At 53.9% G+C, this 23695-nt stretch overlaps 4 protein-coding genes across 4 annotated transcripts; 2 read left to right on the top strand and 2 right to left on the bottom strand.

Moving 5' to 3' along the window:
* Positions 1–375: 375 nt before the first annotated feature.
* On the top strand, positions 376–19968 carry MICPUN_55531 (predicted protein; the record flags this gene model as incomplete). The annotated part of the gene is made up of 3 exons (XM_002507693.1): positions 376–970; positions 1101–9496; positions 9622–19968. The coding sequence occupies 3 exons, from the start codon at positions 376–378 to the stop codon at positions 19966–19968; spliced, it is 19338 nt and encodes a 6445-aa protein (XP_002507739.1).
* A 186-nt stretch (positions 19969–20154) lies between these two features.
* MICPUN_96893 (predicted protein) lies at positions 20155–21401 on the bottom strand (the record flags this gene model as incomplete). Its single annotated transcript, XM_002507308.1, has 3 exons — positions 20155–20361; positions 20433–21266; positions 21369–21401. 3 exons carry the CDS (start codon positions 21399–21401, stop codon positions 20155–20157), a joined length of 1074 nt encoding a protein of 357 aa, XP_002507354.1.
* A 119-nt stretch (positions 21402–21520) lies between these two features.
* MICPUN_55529 (u-box domain/leucine-rich repeat protein) lies at positions 21521–22804 on the bottom strand (the record flags this gene model as incomplete). The annotated part of the gene is made up of 1 exon (XM_002507307.1): positions 21521–22804. The coding sequence occupies one exon, from the start codon at positions 22802–22804 to the stop codon at positions 21524–21526; it is 1281 nt and encodes a 426-aa protein (XP_002507353.1). The 3' UTR covers positions 21521–21523.
* Positions 22805–23213: 409 nt separating this feature from the next.
* MICPUN_55528 (hypothetical protein) lies at positions 23214–23681 on the top strand (the record flags this gene model as incomplete). Its single annotated transcript, XM_002507692.1, has 1 exon — positions 23214–23681. The coding sequence occupies one exon, from the start codon at positions 23214–23216 to the stop codon at positions 23679–23681; it is 468 nt and encodes a 155-aa protein (XP_002507738.1).
* Between the last annotated feature and the right edge of the window lie 14 nt (positions 23682–23695).

The following is a 23695-nucleotide window of genomic DNA, read 5'->3' as shown; positions in this document are numbered from 1 at the left end:
TTATTACCTGAAGGATCTGATCATCTATATTGCCTATCACTGAGAACGGATATCCTTTAAATAAACGGATCGTGATTTCTAGAAATCACGTGATTTAACGAACGATGATTTCACGTGATTTCATGAACAATAGAAATCACGTGATGATTTCACGTGATTTTATGAAACGGCCGGCGTGATATTTCGCATCATGGAGAAGACCAGGTTGTCGCCAGACGCACTTGCGCATGGCCGCCCACTCCGCGGTAAGCACAAATTGCAACTCAAACGCAAAGTAGTGCCCGCACATACAGCGTGAAACCTCGCGCTCTGTGGACCACCTCAGCATACTGCTCGGAAGCACAAGGAAGACGATCTCCAGGAATGACGTCTCCCATGCGTTGGTTCTTCGCATTTCTGATCGCGGTCTTCTGCCTATCATCGCGCGGGATCGACGCGAGTTCGTCTATCCCGCCCGTGCCGATAATTGACTCGGTCTCCCCAAATAGGGGAGGTCTAGCCGGCGGCACGCTCATCACAATCCGTGGCAAGAATCTCCAGCCGCAGATGGCGAATTCTGACGATTCAGTTGACGACAACCCGTTGGTCAACAAAGTATTGGTCCTTCTTGGTGGTTCTATCCTCGGACGGGGCATTGTCTGTGATGTGGTTCACTATCTCTCATCGAGCACCAAGATAGTGTGTGAGACCCGGGCAGTGGTTTCCAACCTCGACGGGAGTCCATTCGCAAAACCCCCCAACACTTGCCAATATCGGTCAGATCGAGTGCAGGTCTTCGTAAGCGGTCAGGGCGGGTTCATCCGCGACGATTGGAACAAAGGCTTCTGCAACAGGAACACGAGGTATTGGTCGAAGCTTGGTCAAAACGACAAAGTTTCGTGTCGTTTCAAACAGACTTTTCAGACATCGACCCTCATTCATGAGGTGTTCCCGCGACAAGTTGGCCCAGGGGATGAAGTTACGATTACAGGTGAGAGCCGTATTTTTCACGAACGCCCGATGTTTGCCAACACATCTCGACATTTTCTGCTTTTGCTGTAAGGGTTTTATTCAGCCCGAAAATCCGCTCGCCCGTATATCGTTAAGTTCAAGCTGGCCAGGCGAGCAGCATTCGATGTGGTATTTAAGCTCAGGATTTTCTCACGCCGTGCATGCATTCCAACTTTCAGGTCGCCTATGCTTTCATGACGTGTACGCGTTCGAAGAGCATGGCATAACTGATAAGACAGAGCAACTTGATATCATGGCTAACGCGGACGACGAGTTGCGCAACCCTGGTTTGCGTTGGATCGATGAGGTCTCTTTTGGCGAGTACGTGTGCAACCCTCGGGATGCAAAAGGAGACTTTTATGCCGTGCACTTTCCAGATAGTGGCAACGTCAATTGGCATTGGAGCAACGGTGATAGCAATGGATGCCGCTATGGCTCGTTCAAATGCCGGCTTCCGGACGACATCCCAAAGGGCTACTACAACGTCAGCATATCCAACGGCAGGGCGCAAATGGACACAGTATATCCAATGGGCGGTAGCTCCAATGGGGCAGGGTATATAGGTAATCCAAACAATAATGGCAGGGGACACTCGATGATCGCCAAGGATGGAGACAGCGGTGGTTTCGCTTTCTCCGCGATGAACGGGAGCTACAGCCTCGCGGTCGTGCCTGTCGTTCACGGAGTCAGCGTGACTGGCGACCGAACTTTGACCGTCAGCGGGGAGTTTCTCTCAGGCGATATGTACCTCTCGATCGGTGACACAGGATATGGCGCCCAACCAGTCAAAGCGACGTGCTCCGTTAACACGAACCAAACCGTCCTCGATTGCGAGCTGGCATCATCGGAAAACAGATCACTGGGTCAGATTGCTAATGTAAGCATTGACAATGGGTTTCTCTCCGCTCGCAGTGGCATTATTCGAGAGCGCTGGGCTTTTGAGACCGCATCAGATAACTGGTACACATATCCATGGCAAGATAACTGGGACTTTCGTCATGACGCGAAGGCGGTTATCGCCTCGTTCCGTGCAGCCGCGAAACAAGCCACAGATGTCGACATCATCGCGGAAACGTGGCGTACCGGACCACTCTTCAAGGGAATTCCCGATGATTTCGCGAGGAGAAACGGTGTGTGGTACCAATCGACGTTTTTCGCTCCGCCAAAGACTGCGATGTATCGGTTCCCGATCAAGTACCAGGCTCATACAAATGCCGAAAAACCGAAAACTTATGTCGACGGCGAGTTCTATTCTGGCGTTAATGTATACCAAGACGCCGCTAGAGGTGCTTTTGCCTGGAAACCGATGGTGGAAGGGTCCGTTTATCACCTCGAGATCCATGGTCTGAAGCATGGCAAAGGCAATGGAGAATTGGAAGTGGGCATGGACATGACCTTCAATCTTGAAGACGCGCCGCAGCTGAACCCAGGATCGCAAAACACCTTGAGTCAACTCGTCACGACAGGTATGGGTCTCGATGGAGGCTTGACAACTTGGCGAGTCCTTCTTCCAGATGATGTGGAGGGAGGTGCTTTTTCATTGAAACTTGGTGCTGCAGATAGTATCAGTTGGAAGAGCATCTCGCTGGCTGACGAAGAAACTGTTATGACGGAGACACTTTTGTCTATGTTTTCATGGAGTGAATGTGCTGAGAACTTTGACGGCGGGATGGAATCAAAGTTTAAATGGCACGGAAAGCTTACTCACAAACGACTGTTCAACCCCCCCACAGGTTCCTTTGAGCCTCCAAAGGTGGACAATTCCTTCGAGACAGAATTTTCAGAATGGGAGAAAAAACGAGAGATGTGGGCCGTACCAGATTGGCAAGGTTGGAGAAGACTTCTGCTCGTGGATGGAATAGCTGAATGGAAAGGTGGCATTCGAGACACAACGACTGCCGCCTGCGGAAGGTCGTCTCTCAAGGTTCGTGGAAGTCGAACTACGCCTGGTAAAGGGATTGGATCAGCGCCCGTGTGGCACTCCAACCCCAAGCATCCCGGCAGTTACACATATGGGTCATTTTATGGATTGAATTATCCAGGAGCCTTTTCGACGGGGCGCTACCTGTCCTTCTACTACAAAATTCCTCTTGGGACTCAAGCAAATCTGGTATTGACATTCGATAAAGAGAATACCAATGATGAACGATGGAATTTGATGGAGAACACTGGGAGTCGCTGTTCCATTCCGATGACATGGACAGCGGAGCGGGAAGAGCTTTGGGATATCCCGAAATGCGGCGACTCGGGCCACAACTTCGAGGCGGACGACACTTGGCGCGAGGCAGTCATCGACATAAAGTCAATGTTGGAAAGTGGCGGATATCCGACTGAGGTAGAACCTAAGATTACGTATCTGGAATTTGCCTCTCCGATGCAACCTGTTCTTGACAAGTGTAAAGGTAATTACGGAAAAGGTTGTGACGATAAGCCCAATTCAATTGAACCAGATGTCTGTGGCAATCAAAATCCTGAGGAAGGGTTGCGATTTCGGACCGAGAGGACCCTGGATCTCATTGGCGACTTCAACATCGATGAGATAAGCTTCTCAAAGTCGCCCCGACAGATGGTTCGGGTGGAAAACAACGTCCTTAAGCAGTTCCTAACTGAAGGGAAAGACTCAGTGCTAAACCTTCGCGTAAAGAAGTCCGAAGTCCGATCCGGAATTCCAAGACAAATAGACATCGAAGTTCAGTTTGCGGGAGGTTGCGGATTGAGCAAAGCGTCCAATATTTCCAAACCGGTCGAACTCGTCGCAAACTTTGGGGACCTTGCAGGAAATAAGAGTGCGAGCATGGGGATCCTGGCAACTTCGAGCTCGACGGCTTTGAGAGACGTTGAGGTGAGGCTTATCGGCCCTTCCACAGGAGGGTCAAACATCACCGCAACATTGCCAATTGCAGGCTCACCCACAGATTGGAAAAAAGCACTCGATGCACTGCATGTCGGTCTGAATGTCGAGGTCAGGGAGAACACTCGTCATCAAGAATCTTGTCAAGTTTCCCGTGTCATTGAGTGGGGAAGAACCGTGACTCTTCAAAGTGATAACACCACTGTGGCCGATGATCTTGCTTTCGGTAACGCAGCAGTTCCAGGATCTCAATGGGACTCTGGGGTAAGCGTCGCCGTCATAAATGAAGGCATCATCGAAAACGATGTCATCTCTGTCAGAGACGGAGGCATGTTTTTGCCCTCTTCCATGCCAAGTGTTTCCGTGCGCCACCCAAGCGGATCAGTTGTGCGTTGCTCTCCCCATGCGACTGCTGATGAAATGTGCGATTTCGACATGGCCAGCCTCACGAACCTGACAAGGTCCCAAAGCAAGCGCAGACGACGTGATTTGCTCGGTGTAGGCTCCAGTGATTCACCGGATACCCCACAATCACCTCGCAGACATATTTCCAGTACACGCGGCGGCTTTACAACGAGCATTGGAGAAAATTCTCGCAAATTTCATCGTGAGATGCACGGTCCCCCCAATATTTTGAAAGAAGCTGACCTCCTCGGCATGAAAGCAGTCATGCCTAGGCTGGACAGCCACTCCCCTTGGTCAGGCAGAACACACGATTACGGTTATCTTAGGAAGCAAGTGACGCACCATAAAACCTTGCGTCGTTCGCTTCTTTCGACTTCCACTGAGACCATGTCGGGGAACTTCTCCGATCCAGCGACTTGGAACGGCACATCCCCTAATTGGACAAATATTGACATACTTTACATTCCTTCGAATACTACCGTGGTCCTGGATGAAAGCGTTTATATTCGCTTCTGGGTTATTGAGGGCACCCTCATAGTCAGCGATACGAAGAATATTACTATGGAGGCGCAGGCTGTGATTGTGCACGGTGAGGATGGCAAACTTTTAGTCGGGAACGAGTCTGACCCATTCACACACAATTTTGATCTCTTGCTTCACGGATCTTGGCAAGATTTGACGTTGCCAAAATTCGGCATCAAGACGTTGGCTATGACGGATGGAGAAATCGTTTTACACGGCAAGCCTGTCACGCCAACTTGGAGTCTTCTCAATCATACAGCCAAAAGAGGAGATTCCTCGATTGTTGTCAAGGATGTCACCAATTGGAAGGCGGGAGACAAAATCGTCATCGCAGGGGCTTCAAGAAGCGAAGGTAATTGTAGGATAAATCGCGATGATCGATGCCAGTCAGAGGAGAGATTCATTACCTCAATTGTCAACCACGACGGAGATGGCTTGTGTACTGTCCATCTCTCAGAACCTTTGAACCATACTCACCTTGGAATAACCCACAGCAGTCACGGTCATTCGATAGAAATGCGAGCTGAGGTGATAAATTTGTCTCGGAACGTTCGTGTGAGGGGTACATCTGACATACCGAGCTTTGGTTCTCACATCATGACTCTATCTGGCAAGCTGATATTGAAATACTTTGAAACAACTTATGCTGGGCAGGCATTTCAGCTTGGCCGATACGCCGTACATATTCACACGGTTGGACAGCCATCCCAGAAAAAGAATGGCGGAAGTGATCAGTCAGGCTCTTTCATCTACGGCAATGCGATACATCATTCCTTCAATCGCGCTTTGACTGCACATGCCTGCCACAACCTTACAGTCACTCGCAACGTCGCGTACAACGTACTTGGGCACCAATTTTTCATCGAAGATGGCGTAGAGACTAGGAACAAGTATACTGAAAATGTTGGGCTGATGGCGCATCAATCGTTTTCGTCGCTTAACGTCGATCAAACACCTGCGAACTTCTGGATAACGAACCCAAACAATGACTTTGTCGGCAATAGAGCTGCTGGTTCTGCTGGATTTGGTTTTTGGTTTGATACGTTTACACATCCGTCAGGTCCATCTTCGGATTCATCGGTTTGGTCGAAGCACGCACCTCTCGGAGCATTCGATAACAACACGGCGCACTCGTGTAGCATGGATGGGTTCTGGATCGATCGGGTGGATCCACGGGAGAAAGAAATACCGGATGGCAAGCGGGTCACTGGAACACTAATGCGCTGCGAGGCCTGGCTCAATGGTGCTCTTGGTATCGGCTTAGTAACTGGAAACGGCCATCTTCATGTAATCGATGCCAAGGTTGCATCCAATGGAGAGGGTGGAATCGGTTACATCAAGAACCAGGCAGACCGATGGTGGAGCAAGAGTGACCCAAATGCACCAGTCGTCCTTCGGCCTGTCATATTCGGCGATGGTCCATACGGTGGTGGGGGTATTGGATTCGGTGCTCCCTTCGGTGGCTGGACGTCAGTCGTAGATGCCGTTTTTATTGGCTTTGGCGAACGAGCACCGATCGCGGCCTGTCTTCCGAGTGCATGCAAGCCGTTCAAAGCAGGACACGAGTCTCGATGGTACAATACGACATTCCTAGGGCAAACTGGACCAAAAGTCATATGGAGAGATACGTTTGCAGATAATATTCTGTATGACGCAGACGGTACCATTTCTGGAACTTATCCAAAGAGTTCGTGGATTCATAATACAGCCAATGGTACTCTCGGATATTTCGACCCCGACGCATGCCGCCTGGATACTGGCACTGCGGGGATTGTCTGCGATCCGGCCAAAGTGAGCCTTCGAGTGTTTAACGTGTATGACCATTCAGGCTTGAATGGACGACGAGGATTAGGCTTCATCATAAAGACAAAGTTCGGGAAGGCTGCGGTGCCATTTTTCCATTATAACCACGCGGAACGACGCTGGAACGTGCAATTCACCGTGATGATGACGAATAAAACGAATTCTCTGCCGATTGTGCATGAAATCAATGTCAACGCTAAAGGATTCGATGACCCAGAGCTTCGTGGTTGGTCAGGTTCGTCGCATTTGCGCGATGCCCTCATGGACGAATGGGCGGTTTTCCGTTTCCCTACCCTCACCTTACCAGATTCAATCTCTACGAAGGTGTCGGGCATTCGCAAGGAGACCTCAGGTGCCTCAGGTTTAGGGTATTGGACCCCAAGTCTCGTATCTCAGAACTCATATAACAAGACATCCGTTGAGACGTTCCAGATGGAACCTTGGGGTGGCTTTACCAGCACCGATCACGTTGCAGGGGATTGGGTGTATTTGCCAAATCAGACGGATGCCGACAACAAAGGAAACGGAGGATATTTTGACATGCTCCTCTCTGGTGCCATCCTCCCGAAAGTGGCAGGTCGAAGGGGTGGAGCAAATCCGCCCACGCCGCCATACCGAAACATGCCGTACAGTCTGGAATGCGAGTCTGATCGCGCTGACATCAGTGGCATAGTTGCCACTCGTGGTAAAGGATGTTTTTTCAAACCAGACGAAGGTATCACGATGTTACGGATCCATTCATACGGTCCAGTTACGCCCTCGAGGACAAAACCGGATTTCGCAGACAAATGCTTTCGAGAGTGCGATCTACGCGCCGACTGTCGAGGAATCGTGTCTGATTCAGCATGGAGTTCTAGCTCTAGGCCATGGGAGGATTGGAAAGCCTGGGATGGCAGCAGAGAAATACATGGACGCAGTTATTGTCACATAATTCTCGGCGAGCTGAAGGGAACATTTCAAGAGCTGTGGTCACAACAAATTCCATGGCCCCATGGAAGTACAGCACCAAGAGGTCAATTTCCCTATCGTCGCATTTTCCGCCGAAACTCACGGGGGGTAAAGAAGAATTCCGCAGGTGACTTGATGTATGGCCATGACCCCTCTCTGCCTATCTGCGATGATCGTTTATGCGATAAATCCCCCAAAATGAAATATCCATTTGGTAGAGCTGATTGTGATCCAAAGATGCCAGAAAGGAACTGTTTAACGCCAGCAATGAACTGTGTTGGTGGAGATGTAAATGCTCCAAAATTTACCTTGAGTGAATCAAAAACCTTTTCTTGGTGCGACACGAACGCTGATGCCGAGTGGACACCTCCCCAAGATGGAGATGATGCAATCATCAAACCAGGGTGGACAGTAACGCTCGATGCTGATTGTCCGGCGACAGCTAATTTAAGATGGCTCGATATATACGGTACTTTGAAGTTTGTTGGCTCTTCGTGGGCGAAACCCAACCTGAAAGTTAGCGCACAATCAATCTTGATAGCGCCAAAATCTGGTCGTATGGAGGCTGGATCAGTGGACAGCCCGTTTACAGATGGAACGGTCACAATTGAACTCACCGGGCACCGGAAAGGACTGGCACGTACTGCTACCCATCTCTCTGAAGGAGCGCTGAGGAAATACATGATGGTGCTGGGTACCCTGAGTTTGCATGGCACCCCTCGTGTCGCAACTTGGTTGAGACTCGCTGAGGATGCGCAAGCTGGAGCAAGTACAGTCGTGGTGGACGCCTCCTCGGGCTCGTCGAAATTTACAGATGAACCTCCGTCCACTACAAGCATGACTGAAACATTTATGGGTGAACGAGTCGTGATTTCGAGCTCTTCCCGAAACTGGACAGGGCATGAGATTGTCTCCGTAACCGCTGTCGAAAAAGTTTCATCTGATGATGAAATGGACTCGCGTTATCGGTTGACTCTCTCCGAGCCTCTATTAAGAGCACACCTTGGCCCAGGTGATCGATATTCCTTCCGTCGAGGTTTGCCTGGCACCGAGTTGGGTGTACTGGGCGATAAATCAACTGTGAGAGTGGTTGGCGCAGATGTGTACACTTCGAACAAACAATCTCTTACCGGATCATTAGACGTTGAAGAACTCGGAGCTGCAATACACGTTGTCCGAGCGCGGTTTTCCCGAAGTATATCCAAAGTATCCAAAGAGGCAAGGGCCTGTGCAGCTCAAAAGATACAGGGACAAGCACTTATTTCGCACGTCAAATTCGAAAACTGTGGTCAGCGCAGAACGAGTAGCTGCTTGAAAATAAGCGGTAATTACAACAGAGCTGACATCAAGGTTGAAAAACCCTATGATGGTGCAGAGAGCTACGTCCACGATTCGATTTTTGTCACAAACTTCGGATCTGCGATTGATTTTGTTGGTAAAGGAATGACTGTGAAGAATAACTTTGTTTTCAACACAACTTCGGACGCTGGAGCGATAACAATGAGCGGGCAACATAATCAGCTTGTGTCCAACAATATTGTGTTTGTGAAAGATGATGCCAAAGATTATTTTCATGATACTGGCGCGCATGGAATAAAACTTTCTTTCAAAGTCGGCAAAACCGTTTCAAGCTACCCAGAGGCAAAGTTTTTGAAGAACTCCGTGAGCGGCGTACAGTACACTGGCATTGCATCGAGTGGCATCCATCATAGCTCGGTAAACGATCCTGAGATTCGTCGACGACTCGGCAATAACATTATACACGCTGTAGACTTCCAAGGCGTCAAAATGATGACAGGCGCCTATGTTGGATATACTGTGTACAGCGTAGCGGGTTATGGCATGCTCACCTATGGGGGTGGCCAGTCGATATTTGCATCAGGAAATAGGATTCATGATGTCAACATAGGCGTCACAGGTTGGATAACTGCTGGAAGCGCATTTGCTCATGTATGTCGCAGTAACATTCATCTTAAGGTGTGCTTGTCATTTACGACATCGTATCGATTCGCTTGAAGCGTCATTCATTCGTCAAGATTCGCTTTTTCTTCCTATTTTTTCTTAGCTTGTTTGCTGATCCTTCTTTTCAAATCGCTTGACAGGTGAGCAATATGACCTTTACTGCCGACCCGAATCGGTGTGGTCAGGTGGGCATATCTGCAGCAGCATTTTACGGTTCCACAGAACCCCGTCGCCCCAATCAGATTAGCAATTCACCATCTCTCTGCGGCGGGACGGTCATTCACGACACAGAGTTTGCGAACTTCACTAGTTGCAACTTTGCAATCGAGAACTCGCCCATGAACGGCAAGGGTCCCATTTTACTCTTTCATGACGACACTGCAGATATCGAAACGAAGAATCTCGTGTTTCCTGGTACAGAAGAAGCTAGCAGAGTGAGAATGTATGCCTCCCCACTAAGCTCGGCAGGTACAGTGCAGAGCCGAACATGCGCCCAAATAGCGTGTGATGGTAAACGTAACTCTCTTATCAGAGACCTTGATGGCACACTTGTCGGGGGGATCGGTGGCACCGTTGTTGCAAAGAGCAACGAGTTGCGCTGGAACAGCACATTACGATATACAGACGCCCAACGCAAGACTATGGCAGATCTCATTCCATCTAATGCATTTTACCCTAAAGAAGCAGCGGGTTTCTCAAAAGATGAAGTACCGCTAAGTGCCTCCAGGCTATACGATTATCCAGGAACCTTACGCGAAGGATGCATAGAGGTGAATGGCTGGAACGCATACAAGTGCGAAGGTGGGAAGCAGCGACGAATAACGTTTGAATCTTTGGATGCAGACGCTATGTCTCGACGCATATTTCCACTCGCCCTCAATGTGTACTCTAAGCAGGGTCACAGTGCTATTAATGACAATCTCAATAATGCGCGGGCAGTAAGTCTTTACACAGGCCCGATGATGTATGGACGCGGATGGAACAAAAAAGTTCAGCGATGGACTCAAGGGCATCTGACAGGAAATGTCGGAAGCTCTCATGATTTATACCTCAGCGCGACCAATCCGAAAAAAATTCGATTGCGCCTGCGACATAGTAGACCTGATGAAGCGGTGCACATTCGGGTTTACTACGGGATATCCAATCGCGTGGATGCATACGTGGATGGCAAGTTAGTGGAGCCACTTGCCAGTGTGACTTTTGAGTCGATGCGGAACGGACTTTCTCCTCCAAATTTGGATCCCACGAATATATCATACACCCATGGAGCAAATTATTACAACCGGTTGACAGGATTCGCAGAGGTAATTCTTCGTGGTCCTCGAGCAGTCGATCTGGTCATCAGTGAAGTCATCGAACTCAAGATCGGCCTCGCCGTAACTGAAGAGGAGTTCTTCGATAAGACTGGAACCGACGGTCTCGTCAGAAATATCGCCCTGCTCATGGGCATTCCAGCATCCAGAATAATGATTGTCGGCGTTGGAAGTGCGCAAGGCAATATTGACAGTAGGCGCCGGCTCCAAGAAAATCAAGGCATCGAGCTGCAGATCGCGATTGACCCTGAGGTGATCGATACGGTGACAGTCCCTCCCGGTGAGGTTGACGACGACGAGGTCGACGATGACTCGACAGTTGTCGAGAGTTATGAAGATGAAGATGCTGTTACAGCCGATGCTGGGATGTCTGCATCTCAGGATGCTGAGACTGAGACTATGTCAGCGGAAATTCTTGAAAGTAACATGCTTGCATCTACTCAACAACAGACAGAGCTAGCTAACTTAACTTCGACGCTCAGCACAATAAGCGCTTTTGATATTCTGAATGGTACCATCGCCAGCGAGAATATTGCAAACATGACGCTTATAAATTCGGCTGAGTCGACCATTCCTATCCATTGGGAGTGTGAAGCTTCAAAGTACAACTCAACCGATGGATGCGATTGTGACTGCGGCGCTTGGGATCCTGATTGCGGTGAAGAGGTCCCGAAGTTCTCTGGAACCTTCTCAGATCAATGCATCGCGCCTGATGACCTGCATAATATGACTGCAATAGCTGAGCACTGTGCTGAATTCGGCACGTGTGACTTTATTTTCACAGACGGGACAGGTCTCGATGATGAAAATCCATCCGCGCAGAGACACACAATTTTGGAGGACTTGCTGGATTCTCACGTGATAAAGACGTCGTGTCGTCATATGCCGCACAGCGGAGATTTCGGAAAGCTAAACTTAACAGAAGGGAGGTGCACGGTATATGCTGAACCAAAAACTTTCAACATGCGGGTCAATGCCCCGCCAGGGACACAAGCAGGCGTTTCGAGTGCTGTGATGGTGACTGATTCCCTGATATCTGCCGACACCGAAACTGGAAGGCCCAGGGTCGATTCCGTGGAACCGAATGTTGGATCGCTCTTAGGTGGCACCCTACTTACTATAAGGGGCGCTAACCTGATGCCCTCTCAGCCGCCTGGCAAGGCTGTGAACATTTCCGAACCGCTCTCACCTCTCGTGAGTGTCAACATCGGGCAACGAGACGGACCAAGGTGTGCAGTCGATCCCTTACTAAGCAGTGCCACAGCCCTCATTTGTCTCGTGCCGCCAGCGGCATCTGCCGCACACGCACGGATGATCAGACGAGGTACTGTGGTGAACCAAGGGACGTGTGGTACCGCCTCAGACGAAGTATATGTGAAGATTCTCAATGAAGGGGGCGCTGTTAGCGACCCGACTTGGAACAACGGCCTATGCGCAAAAACCGAACATGCAAATACGTGCACATTTAGGCAGACGCTCGGCACCACGTCAAGGCTCAGGGATGTGACCCCTATGCGAGCTGCGCCCGGTGAAACAGTAGTTGTTCGAGGAAAGACGTGCTTTGCAGATACAGTCAATTTGTCAGATGCTGATGTGGATGGGTCAATCACAGCTGTTTTCGACCCGAACACCTACGTTCTGCACGATCCGGTGCGTTTACCAGGCCTGGCTCGCGTGACCAGAGCCGTCCTCGGCGAATTCATAGATTGTCAGCTCCGCGAAACAAACTTGGATGCTGGCAACACACTCGTCGATCGCGTGCGCGGCACATCCCGTCATTTGCGCGCTGCTGGAGGTCTATATCCTAATGGTGTGCTCGTCGAGCATGAGGTGAAGTGCAACGAATTCAACGTCAACGATTGCGACTGCGCGGACGCGTGGTTCGAATGTCGAATCCCGAAGGACATACCTGCGGGCGCCTATCCGATGGATCTTGTGCTTGGAAGCGGACAGTCGCAAGCCATCGCGGGTTCCGGACGCGCCCTGTTCGAGCCTTTTGGCGGTGTCGAGTGGTCTCCGGAGCTCGGGACGGCGTATGCGCTGGAAATTGCCCCGACGATGACCAGCATCGCTGTGGCGGACGGATCCCCAGGGACCTTGGTGATTTCTGGTCACTTCCTGGATCAAGTCCGGGACGTTACACTTGGCGAGCGAGTCGACGGATCCCTCGGTACCGACTGCGTCGTTGATCCCGGAAGGTCAAACGATACCACCCTTGTCTGCGACGCAGGTAAACAAATTGCCGAACTTGCTGCCCCTGAAAACAGTGTCAAAAACCCTGACGAGTTGGCCACCTGGTCAATGGGTGCCTCCTCTGTGATGTCTGGCTCTCACGCGCCCTACATGGGCAGCGGCGGCATCAAGGTGCAAGCGTTAACTCTAGCTTCCCCGGTGGCCTCCCTGCAAAATCTCGACGCTGTTTACGACGCTGTTTCTGAGGCGGGCGCTTCATCGACGCTGGCTGAATCTATATCCCGCAATACTTCGAATGATCGCGTCGAACGATTCGTGGGCGCGTTCATCCCACCACCATCGGGTGGTGTGCATCGCTTTCTTTTCTCTGGAATCTCCGGGGTGTCTGACGTGCGGCTCAGCCTGGCTGGCAATGATGTGACTGTCACCGCAGTGAGCGAGATTGGCGCGGACTTGTTTGCCTCCGAAAGCATCCGGGCAACGCCGGGTTCGCCGATCCCCTTCGTTGCCCACGCTAAATCGACCATTTCCGAAAGCAGCCGCATAGACGTTGGTCTAGAGACGACTTGGACCTTCGCTCAGCTTTTGTCAGCTCGCTCTGGTAGTGATGGACAGCTCAGCGTCGCGGATGGGAGCGCTGCTGAACCGACAAGGCATCTATTCTCGTTTTCTCACAACGACAATGCGAGGGAAAGGTTTACCTTTACACTACCGACGTCGCCTGGAGGAACGTTCAAGCTTGAGGCAATGGACCAGCGTAAGACCCGAGCAATTCCCCAAGACGCGTCTGTCGCAGAAATCAAGGATGCCATAGAGGATCTCTTTGCTTGGGCGACGTGCACGCCCGATGGTCGCACAATGGATGCATTCGAACCCGACGGTGGCGGCGCGCTCGCACTTGCAGCGTCGGAAGGCGCTCCTGGTTGGCGTGGCGCCGCTATTGTGGATCCGACAACGGCGATGTGCGGGCGCGGGTCCCTGCGTGTTGACGGTGTCGCGACAATGTCGAGCCGAGGGGCAGTTCCAAGACGGAAGTTTCCATCTCCGATGAGCACATCTGGCTCCGGCCGGTATTTATCCTTTGGATACAAGATCCCTGCTGACGCGCGCGCTCACGTCCTCCTCCACTTCGCCTCCGCAGTCGTCGGCAGCTCAAATAAATGTTCAATTCCGTTGAATTGGGACATTGTGGACGAAGACGCATGGCACGTTCCTACGTGCTTGGGCCTACTCCCTCCTTCAGTTTTCGCAGACAATACCTGGCGATTCCTCGAGGTGGACCTCTCAAGCATTAAAAATGTCGGCACCACGACCGCCGCAAAACTTGTCTCGATGTCGTTTGAGGCTCCCGTGAATCCAATGTTTGACGCGGAGACGTGCCCAAGCGCGATGGAGCTCTCCGCTGCTGGCAGCGAAAACAGGATGTTGCATGGCATATTCTGGATCGATGAAGTCAGCATCGGAGACACTCCTCGAAACCTGGTCCGAACACCATCGAAGGTGCACGGTCTCGTCGAAGGGCAAAGTGCTTTGATAAATCTTGCGGTAGAGCGCTCAGCAGGAGGAGACGACGTGACTATTCAGCTTCAGCGGGTGGGCGGATGTGGCGGATCAGGCGCGAACTATTCTGACTGGAAAGGAATTTTCTCCGGCTTGTCTAGCACGACACCTATGGGCCTATACATAGACAAAACCGATCTCGCCGGCGGGAACAGTGGCAAGGAGATTGTATACGGAAGCAACATCCTCAGCACGGAATTCTACCCCGACTTCAAAGTAAAACTGGCCGGTCCTTCCTTCAACGTCTCGGGTGTTGAATCCGCATCAATGAATCCACTCGACACGTTTGCAGATATTAAAGCAAAGCTAGACGCCCTGCACACTGGACTCGATGTCGCCGTGTCCGCGCAAAACGTCGAGGATATCCCGACTGGTGAAGTATTTTGCTCAGCGCGACGATTCATGATTAATTGGCGGGCGCCTCTCGCTTTGAAGGCCGGGTTAATGCCAGCAACGGACGCCGTCACAGACGGTGTTTCGATTGTGGAGAGCGAAGGTGCAATTTCATGGAATGTCATCACAAAGATGATTGAATTGCACGGAGTTCCCGGCGTGATCACCAGACGAATCCATGACGCGTCAAGACTCTTTTCAGCACCTGCGGCTCACCCAAAAGTCAACGCTCGCGATGCGTCTGGTCGCTTTCTCCGTTGCGCCGGCCCCGCTTCGGCCTCGTGTACGACGAACCTGACGGAGATCGTCGCGGCGCCCAAGGTGAATTTGCCGGCAGGCCGCCGCCGCAGCCTGCTCGCCTCCGCCGACACTAGATTCCCCTCAAAGCCGGCAACTTCGTGGACTAATTTGGAAGCCTCCAACCTCCTTGACCTGAATTCGCTTCGCGTGGCAACACCTGGCAGCAATACACTTGCGCAAGGTCGGAAGTTGCTCGGTCTTCAGCCGGGCGACGGCCTCGTGCACCGATGGAGCGACATCACCGTCTGGACTGATGGTGTCTACCCTTCCCCGGCGACGACAGATGTCGTGTATGTCCCCCCGGGCACAACCCTTGCGGTGGACGTCGCACGAGCGGATGTTCGGTTCTGGATCGTGGACGGTACACTCACCGTACCCCCGGATGCCCCTGACGAGGTCGTCATTGCGGCGGAATCAATTATGGTGAACGGGGGAAAGCTGCGTGTCGGGGGAGAATTCGCAACGCATCCAAAGAAAAAGACCGTGACGTTTGAGCTGCGCGGTGAACGTGGCAGTGTTTCCATCGCCGGTGCGGGACCCCGATCGATAGTTGCCATTGATGGCGAGGTTTTACTCCGGGGTCATGCCGCTGCGACTGAGTGGTCCACGCTAGCGAACGTCGCTGCGGTTGGTGATGAGCATGTCGATGTCCTCACTGCATCTCTTGATGGATGGGACGTCGGTGACGAGATCATAATTTCTGGCACAACCTTTGGTGGCGATGCTTCAACGCACGAGACCAGGTACATATCAAGCATCCACGAGAATCATGGAGAGTGTTCGCAGTTCTCCGTCGTTCCGTGTCAGAGCTACGCGCGCGTCAATTTCACTGATGCAGATGGCAAACCGGCACCATTAAATTTCACGCACGTTTCAAAAACGCACACAAGTCAGTCGAAACAGATCGATGCTCGAGCCGTTGTCGCGAGACTGACCCGTAATGTCCGAGTTGTGGGCGTCGAATCGACCAGCAATAGATTCGGCGCCGCCGTGGCCATCCAGCGCGGGTCCGCGCGCATTTCCGGAGTTGAGTTTACACGTGCGGGTCAGTCGTCTGCAGCCGGTAATCCATCAATCGGACCGAGGCACCCAATTTCTCTATTCGGCGACTCCATCGACCCTACAAGTTACATCAAGGGATGCTCGGTACACAGGGCTTGGAATCGCGGCATTGTTGTTTTGTCATCCGCCGCAGTATCCATCTCTGACAACGTCATCTTCGACACGCATGGCCACTCGTACCACGTAGCAACATCCCCTGGATCATTAATTCCGCCTGCATCAAACATACTCCGCAACGTTGGGATCTTCACTCAAGCACATGGATCGGGCCTTCCTTCCGATTCAACCCCTGCAGTGTTCAGGCTGAACCCCGGTACTGGAATCGTGAGCGGTAACCGCGCGTGCGGTTCGGAGAGTCATGGATTTTGGATCGGCTTTGACGTGTTGGACGTAGGAGCTGGTGACCCAAAGTTTACTTCCGCCGTGGCGCCTGGCGCATTTGACAATAACGAGGCCGATACATCCGCAGGTGCCGGATTTTTCGTGTCTCAGTTGGATCCCCGTGCCGATGGCGATATACCAGGTGCAAGAATCGCGACAACATTGGCAAGCTGCATCGCCTGGGGTAACGCCGAGGGTGGGGTGATGGTTGGCTCGGACGTTGGTCACCTCCAGATTATTCACAGTAAGTTTCTTGCGAACGGACGCGCGCACGTCAACTACTTGTCCCCACCGCATGCTGACCGCTGGTGGTCAGCTTCAAACCCGAATGCGCCGGTGATCAATGGTTGTCTCTTCTTCGGCGACGGTTTCGATGCCTTGAATCTGAAAGGAACACCCACAGGTGTGGACAATCGCGCAAACATGTGCTCTGGGGGCAACGGCGTGAACGGCTTTGCCGGTGCGTGCGCAATTGCGGGACCCGCAGGCGGGTGGGTCACAGTAAATGATGCAATGTTTCTGTCGTATTCCGTGCCTCCAATTCGATCCTGTGGTGAGGGCTGCGCAAATTCCGGCGATGGTGGATACGAAATTCGATTCCGCGGCGCAGATTTCACTGATTCGTCTGACGTACGGGTTTACTTCACCACGAACGGCCTGAAAGACAACATCGTTTTCGACGCGGACGGGACCCTGTGCGACGTGGATTCACTGAACATTCTACATTCTCTGTCTGGGGTGCCAGCTTGGATCGTTCCATTCCGTTCCAGCAACAGTCTGTCGCCTGATGTCTCCCAGCTTTTGTCGCTTGACGATGCATATGACTCGGTAAATATCCCAATCGATATGCCGGATCCGATAAACTGCGTGATTGACACTGGCACTACTGGCGGCATCGTGTGCGATGGCACCAAAGTTATCCTTCGCACGCTTGCGCTGTCGTCCGTCGTCCTCAGGGCAGGACAACACGGAATTGAGGACGAACCATCCGCAGGTATTGCAAAGATCCACGGTACCAACGTCATTGGCGAAGGCCACGCGTGGGTATCAGCTGCACACGCGCGCTACGACGCGGTGGGTCGATCGAATGTCTGGCGCTTCATTCTCAATGTCGCGCGCCAGGCGGACTCTGCAACACTACGACGCGTGTCACTTTCGTTTCTTCCGATGAATTTTCCAGCTGCAGGGACCGTCGCAACTGCAACAAGCAATGTGATTGAGTGGATTGGCGAGATGCGGGAGATGCGCGAAATTGACGGGATCGAACTACGCATGCCCCTGCGATATTCAAGTGATGCTGCAGAGGTGGTACCCAAGGGAATCGGCACACGTTCGTACTCATCCGGCGTCGCTCAATTTGAAAGCGTGAATGCTTCTGTCGACGCAGGGGCTTGGTTCATTGAGCGACACGACGATTTCTTGTACAACTCGACAGGTATATATAATTCAACGGATAACTCAACGACGACCATCGATGATGGCACGATTGTAGCCACGATTGGCATGGCGTTGTCCGGAAAAGTGGGATCAACCACTGGACCGTTTGAAGGGCCGCTGATGTGCCAGGATTTTGCTGGCAATGCGACGGCCGCATGCCGCGTGAAACCCATGGCGCGTATTTACGGCTCTGACATGGATATTCCCGGTGTAAACAGCCTCGAGGGGTGCCTTGAGTCGTGTCGTGTGCGATCATTTGCAACTGTTTCTGAGGGACTTTTAGACTGCGTCGGCGTCGAATGGTTTGGAGGCGAAGGCAGGTGCGTCATTCTGGTAGATGTCGGCGGTGCCAGGTCATTTGGTGGCGGCGCGGTCAGGGCAACGAGTGGCGAGACATTCGTCGAGCACTTCACCGGAGCTGTGGTTTATCGACGCCGCATCCCAGCAGCGCAGAATACCAATTCTGCAGGCGAGATCATGGCGGGCATCTCTGACAGTTTACCTATCTGCGAACAAAGTATGGATGCATCGTGCGAGACTGGAGCGAGGCAGCATTACGCGTTCAAGTCGATGTGGGCGTTCAACTCCCCTCCTCCTCCGGCTCCGGTCTCCCCTCCTCCTCCTCCTCCGGCTCCGGTCTCCCCTCCTCCTCCGGCTCCGGTGCCCCCAAGACCAGCTGGTCCGTCGCATCCCCCTCCGCCCCCCGTGGAAAAACTTCCGCCCCCTTCGCCCGACGTGGAAGAACTTAGGGAAAAGGCAGAGGCTTCCCGCGACGCCCTCATAAACACGATTATGGATCCCAAGGCCAAGAAAAAGGCGGGGATCCTCGCTGATGCCGCTCTTACTGGTGTCATGGTGACCAAGATCGAGGTGCTTGCCACTGCAGAGAACGGAGATTTGGCCTGCAATTTCGTCCTCCAGAGCTCGGGTATTGACGCCAGGCTTGCGGTGTGTGAAGCGGCAATGGCGACCTCTGTCTCACGGCGTCTCCTATCGGTCCCAAATTTCATTTTCGATATCGATCTGATCACGAGTGTGGCGTCTGTCACTCGCGAGGATATCGAAACTGCAATCGTCAAGCTGACATCCTCAGGTTTGTCGCCGACTATGTCAGAGTTGGATCCTGTCGCCGAATTAAAGTCGCTGCCTGGCGTCGACGATGCTGCGGTGTCCCAATTCGCCAAGGACGCTTACGACCTAAACCTGGTGTCTGGGACAGACGGCAGTGATGGGTCGGCGGAGGTCAATATCAATATCAACGAAGGTGGGGGCAACGGGGACGACCCTGACGTGCTCATCACCACCGTGGTTGGCGTCGGCGTCGCCGCGCTGGTATGTTTCGGTGGAATGTGTGCGTGCTATGCGCGGCATCGAACAAATGCGAGATTCCTCATGGACCTCGACACCGTGAAGGAGTTGCTACCGAACAGTATGCAGGACAAGTTGCTGACCGGGGAGCGTTCGTCTTCCCTTGGGTCGAGAAAGTCTTTCAGAAGCGAATCGCTGAAACTAGTCGGGATAAGTTCAGGCGCTCAGGATCGTGCCCGCGACACGATCAACGCCACCGCCGACTACCTGGACTCGCTCGAGATGGAAGTGAGGCAACTGCGATCTTTGTCCATGCAATACGGGTTCGAAGCAACCCGGTCCCAGCTGCAGAAAACGGGAGGCAACTCCACGACTGGAGTTGCGGGAGAGCCATCATTGCCTCGTGAAAACGATGGTGTACATACAAAGCAGATAAGGATAACTTTCGCCGATGGAGATGTGATGGATGTCCCTAACCCGAACGGCGCGGGCACCCCTTCTCGCTCCCTTTTCAATGCCTTTGGTGCTTTTGGCCGATGACAAAGGCTTTAGTATTTTTAAACCATTTCAATTCTGATTCAATGTTTTACGTTAACACTAGCTAGAAAGGTATATAGGCATCGTTCCGTGTGAACTCGGCCCCGCCCCGTACCCGTCGCTCGACGTCGCGACTGTGAGAACATCGGCGCCGGCCGACTCTAGCTAGCGTATTTTGAATTGAAAACTCTAATATTTCGACAACTCGGTGAAGGCGTCGACGAAATCGGGCGGCGGTTCGACCGCGAAACTGATCTCCTCGCCGGTGACCGGATGCCGGAAACCCAGCGACCGCGCGTGCAGCATCGGCCGCGCGCACTTTGCGACGATTTCTCTCGCCGCAGCCGCCGACATCGCCCCGTCTCGTCGCAGAAACTCCGCCGCCGCCGATCCGCCCTGTAAACAAAAAAAAACCACGTCAGTCTAATTGCCCGTAGAGGGTTTAACACAGATTAAAATAAACTTACCCCCCCGTAGGCTTCGTCTCCGACGATGGGATGTCCCATCTCCCGCGCGTGCACGCGAATCTGGTGCGTCCGCCCCGTCTCGAGCTGCCACTCCACGAGCGACGCGTTACCGCGCACGAGTCGAGCGCGGACGCCGAAGTTACTGATCGCCTGTCGTCCCGTCGCGCCGCGGACGATTGCCATTTTTAACCGATCCGCCGGGTCTCGGCCGATTGGCGCGTCGATCCGACCGCTCTCCCGTGCGGGAGTCCCCAAGACGATGGCGAGATACCGTCGCCTGACGGACCTATTCGCGAACTGCGTCTGCAGGCCAGCCTGCGCGGCGGCGTCCTTGGCCATCACCAGCAGTCCGGAGGTGCCCTTGTCGATTCGGTGCACGACTCCGAGTCGTGGGACGTCGATCATCTTCGAGGCGTCGTCTCCTCGGTTTGACCTCTCGTTGCAGTGGAACAGGAGGGCGTTCACCAGGCTTCCGCCCGCGTGTCCCGCGGATGGATGCACCACCATGCCCGGTGGTTTGTTGACGACGACGAGGTGGTCGTCCTCGAACACGACGTCCAGCGGGATGTTCTCGGGGGCGACCTCTGTGGGTGGCGACGCGACGATCTCCCCGCAAATCACCCTGTCCCCGATGTCGAGCTTGTGCGAAGGCTTGGTCGTGACGTTACCGTTGACGACGACGACGCCGCTCTTGATGCTCTCGACGATTCGACTTCGACTCACTCCTGATATTTGGTCCGCGAGGAAGGCGTCGAGCCTCGACGAAGACGCGCGCGCGACGAAAACCTCCTCCTCACCCTGGAAATCCGACCGATGCCCAGAGAGCGCGTCGCTCTCAAGGCCCGAGGCGTTCGCACGCGGGAAAATGGCGAGTCCACGGGAGTTTGATTGTTGGCATGCCGACCGTCGAAACGCGTGATGGAATCTTAGCGGCACTTTGACGCCGCGGAGCGGCGAGCAAAGCGCCATAGTCAACTGGCGAGAATGTGCGGAAGGTGCACCGTCGTCGTCTGAAGGGCTGACTGCTCCACCGTGCGGGAAAGTAGTTCCTTCCTAAACTAAGCTGCTGATAAGGGTTAACTTAACTCTTATTACCAGTATAAAATCGATGGATTTCTCTCGCGTATCACAGCCGGCACACTCGTCAACTGATTGTGGCCGAGGTACAACCTCTCCAGCGACGTGAGCTGCCCGATCTCCGCCGGCACGCTCGTCAGCTGATTGCCCTCGAGGTTCAACTCCTTCAGCTCAGTGAGCTGCCCAATCTCCGCCGGCACGCTCGTCAGCCGATTGCCGCCGAGGTACAACCTCTCCAGCGACGTTAGCTGCCCGATCTCCGCCGGCACGCTCGTCAGCTGGTTGTCTCTGAGGCCCAACCTCTCCAGAGACGTGAGCTGCCCGATCTCCGCCGGCACGCTCGTCAACTGATTGTCGGCGAGGTGCAACTCGGTCAGCGATGTGAGCTGCCCGATCTCCGCCGGCACGCTCGTCAGCTGATTGCCGTAGAGCAACAACACCCTCAGCGCCGTGAGCTGTCCGATCTCCGCCGGCAAGCTCGTCAGCTGATTGTGCCGGAGCCACAACCCCTCCAGCGACGTGAGCTGCCCGATCTCCGCCGGCACGCTCGTCAGCCGATTGTCGTGGAGGTACAACTTCACCAGCGACGTGAGCTGCCCGATCTCAGCCGGCACGCTCGTCAGCCGATTGCGGCTGAGGCTCAACTTCCTCAACGCGCTCAGGCGCCCAAGCTCAGCCGGCACTGCGCCCGTCAGGCCAACGTCTTCCAACTCAAGCTCCACCACCCGGCCGTTGTTTTCCATCGTCACCCCTTCCCAGTCCTGCGGTTGCTCGTCCTCCGGCCACACCTCCTGCAGTGCAGGGCACATCGCACGCCATGTCCGGAGCACTCCGACGTCACCCCCCTCATCGATCCTGCGCGTTCCGTCATCCTTCGACGGCTCCAGAACCTCGCGAATCTCCCACCCGTCGGGCATCACGCCAGGGTGCTTGTCCAGCCAAAACTGAACAATCTGTCTCACCGCCCAGTTCGTCGTCACCTTCGTGCTGCTCAAGGCGCGACGCGTGAGCGGATCCTTGGCCCCGTTGCGGCAGAAGTGCGACAAAATGGCGCTCCTCTCGTATGTGTGCCCCGAATCGAAAAGCACCACCGGGTCGCGGAACATGGTTCGCGTGATGGGGCATATGAGCACATCGGGCTCCACAACGAGATCTGCGTCGGGGGTCTTCCTGTTTTTGCTCCCCTTGGGTCGGCCCCTGCCGCGCTTGACAGCGGGAACCGGCGCCGATGCACTCTTGACCTTGTTCTTGCTGCCCTTGGGTCGGCCCCTGTCGCGCTTGACGACCAGTGCCATCGAACGAAAGTCCGGGGTCGTGTCTGGCTGCGCGCCCGGCGCTCTGGCTCGAAACTCAACAACGCACGAACGCTCAACGGTCGGCAGATCCTAGCAGAGCAGCAGCTGAGCAGTTTACGTAACAAAAGTGGCGGTGATGGCCCAACCTGGAAGCGGGCGCAATCCGGTCCGCGTCCGGTTGGAAAAATACCGCGATGCGCCGCAGCGGTCGACAGCCCCGCGGCGGCAGCGCATTCACCGCGGAATCCCTCCCACCCCACGGTGCGCGCGTGACCCTTCGAACTTCACACCCGTCGTCGCTCAAAGACGCAAACTTGGAAACTAACAACCCCGCCCTCGACCGCCCTCGTCCGCAGTCGCCGACGGCCTCCGCGCGTTCGTGCGTAGCTGCCCGTCGCACGTCGCCGCGATGGTCGACGCGCCATCGTCACCGGGAGTAGCACCGGATCCCGACGCGCTGACCGACAAGCTCGCGGGGGTCATGGCGGTCAACTCGCTGTCCGCGGAGTCGATGCTGGCGAGATTTTTCACGGATGACACGTTGGGCGCTCACCTCGCCGCCGCGTACGGGAAGAGCGGCAAGGGTAACCCGGCGACGCTCGCGGCGAGGCTCGTGGCGCAGTGGAAACCACGCACGCGTGACGCGTGCGCGGGCGGCGGCGGCGCGAAGAAACGGAAGAACGAGGATGATCACGTCGGGGAAGAGGCGGCGACGGAGGATGGCGGCGGGGGCGGCGAAGGATGCGTAGCGAAGGAGGACGACGACGAAGAGGGAAGGGAAAAGACGAAGGTTTGGAAGAGGGACGACGACGACGACGAGAGGGAGGAGACGCGCGCGCCGCCGCCGAAAAAGCGTTTCCATCACGACCGAGCCTAGCAATCTAGCCGGTG

Source organism: Micromonas commoda, chromosome 1 (genome assembly GCF_000090985.2).
Source record: "Micromonas commoda chromosome 1, complete sequence".
In the NCBI taxonomy this organism is placed as follows: Eukaryota; Viridiplantae; Chlorophyta; class Mamiellophyceae; order Mamiellales; family Mamiellaceae; genus Micromonas; species Micromonas commoda.
This window is presented reverse-complemented; position numbering and strand designations above follow the sequence as displayed.